Genomic DNA, 2,500 nt, shown 5'->3' on the forward strand with positions numbered 1-2,500 from the left:
CTCTCCTCTCCTCCTCCATTCTTCCTCCTGGTGATGATGATGGTGATGGTGATGATGATGATGGTGATGATGATGATGATGGTACCTGTGCTTGGTCTGTCAGGTGACGGAGCGGCGCTGTCGGCTCTGCGCTCCAGCTGTCTGGTGGGTTGTGAGGTGATGCAGGACGGTCCAGACTGTCTGGTTCAGGCCAGAGCTATTTCCTGTCTGCAGCAGCTGCACATGTTCTCACCTCCACACGTCAACCTGGCCGGCCTCGTACCTGCGCTCTGTGTGAGTACACCTGAACACACCTCAATACACCTGAACACACCTGAACACACCTCAATACACCTGAATACACCTGAATACACCTGAACACACCTGAACACACCTCAATACACCTGAATACACCTGAACACACCTGAACACACCTGAACACACCTGAACACACCTCAATACACCTGAATACACCTGAACACACCTGAATACACCTGAATACACCTGAACACACCTGAACACACCTGAATACACCTGAACACACCTGAACACACCTGAACACACCTGAATACACCTGAACACACCTGAACACACCTGAATACACCTGAACACACTAGAATACACCTGAACACACCTGAACACACCTGAACACACCTGAACACACCTGAACACACCTCAATACACCTGAACACACCTGAATACACCTGAACACACCTGAACACACCTGAACACACCTCAATACACCTGAACACACCTGAACACACCTCAATACACCTGAACACACCTGAACACACCTCAATACACCTGAACACACCTGAATACACCTGAACACACCTGAACACACCTGAACACACCTCAATACACCTGAACACACCTGAATACACCTGAACACACCTGAACACACCTAAATACACCTGAACACACCTAAATACACCTGAATACACCTCAATACACCTGAACACACCTCAATACACCTGAACACACCTCCATACACCTGAACACACCTGAATACACCTGAACACACCTGAACACACCTGAACACACCTGAACACGCCTCAATACACCTGAACACACCTGAACACACCTCAATACACCTGAACACACCTGAACACACCTGGACACACCTGAACACACCTGAACACACCTGAACACACCTCAATACACCTGAACACACCTCAATACACCTGAACACACCTCAATACACCTGAACACACCTGAACACACATGAACACACCTGAATACACCTGAATACATCTGAACACACCTCAATACACCTGAATACACCTGAACACACCTGAACACACCTGAATACACCTGAATACACCTGAACACACCTGAACACACCTCAATACACCTGAACACACCTCAATACACCTGAACACACCTCAATACACCTGAACACACCTGAACACACCTGAACACACCTGAACACACCTCAATACACCTGAACACACCTGAATACACCTGAACACACCTGAACACATCTGAACACACCTGAACACACCTGAACACACCTCAGTACACCTGAACACACCTCAATACACCTGAACACACCTCAATACACCTGAATACACCTAAATACACCTGAACACACCTCAATACACCTGAACACACCTGAACACACCTGAATACACCTGAACACACCTCAATACACCTGAACACACCTCAATACACCTGAACACACCTGAACACACCTGAACACACCTGAACACACCTGAACACACCTCAATACACCTGAACACACCTGAACACACCTGAACACACCTGAACACACCTGAACACACCTGAACACACCTGAATACACCTGAATACACCTGAACACACCTGAATACACCTGAACACACCTGAATACACCTGAACACACCTCAATACACCTGAACACACCTGAATACACCTGAACACACCTGAACACACCTGAACACACCTCAATACACCTGAACACACCTGAATACACCTGAACACACCTGAACACACCTGAATACACCTGAACACACCTGAACACACCTGAACACATCTAAATACACCTGACTAACTACCAGCTGTGTGTGTGTGTGTGTGTGACCCTGTTTGTGTGTGTGTGTGTGTGTGAACCTGTGTGTGTGTGTGTGTGTGTGTGTGTGTGTGTGTGTGTGTTTGACCCTGTGTGTATGTTAACCCTGTGTGTGTGTGTTTTTGACCCTGTGTGTGTTTGACTCTGTATGTGTGTGTGTGTGTGTGTGTGACCTTGTGTGTGTGTGTGTGTGTGTGTGTGACCCTGTGTGTGTGTGTGTTTGACCCTGTGTGTGTGTGTGTGTTTGACCCTGTGTGTGTGTGTGTGTGTGTGTGACCCTGTGTGTGTGTGTGTGTGTGTGTGTGTGTGTGTGTGTGTGTGTGTGTGTGTTTGACCCTGTGTGTGTGTGTGTGTGACCCTGTGTGTGTGACCCTGTGTGTGTGTGTGTGTGTGTGTGTGTGTGTGTGTGTGTGACCCTGTGTGTGTGTGTGTGTGTGTGTGTGTGTGTGTGTGTGTCCCTGTGTGTGTGTG

The 2,500-nt window shown here is 48.0% G+C and overlaps 1 protein-coding gene across 1 annotated transcript in view; it reads left to right on the forward strand.

The window, feature by feature from the left end:
- heatr5a (HEAT repeat containing 5a) overlaps positions 1-2,500 on the forward strand; it is a 56,623-nt gene that overhangs the window by 32,288 nt on the left and 21,835 nt on the right. The window contains exon 20 of the mRNA XM_053336195.1: positions 104-273. Within this exon, the coding sequence (XP_053192170.1) occupies positions 104-273 (170 nt within the window). The remainder of the gene's footprint in view (positions 1-103; positions 274-2,500) is intronic.

This window comes from Scomber japonicus, chromosome 16 (assembly GCF_027409825.1).
Source record: "Scomber japonicus isolate fScoJap1 chromosome 16, fScoJap1.pri, whole genome shotgun sequence".
NCBI lineage: Eukaryota > Metazoa > Chordata > Actinopteri > Scombriformes > Scombridae > Scomber > Scomber japonicus.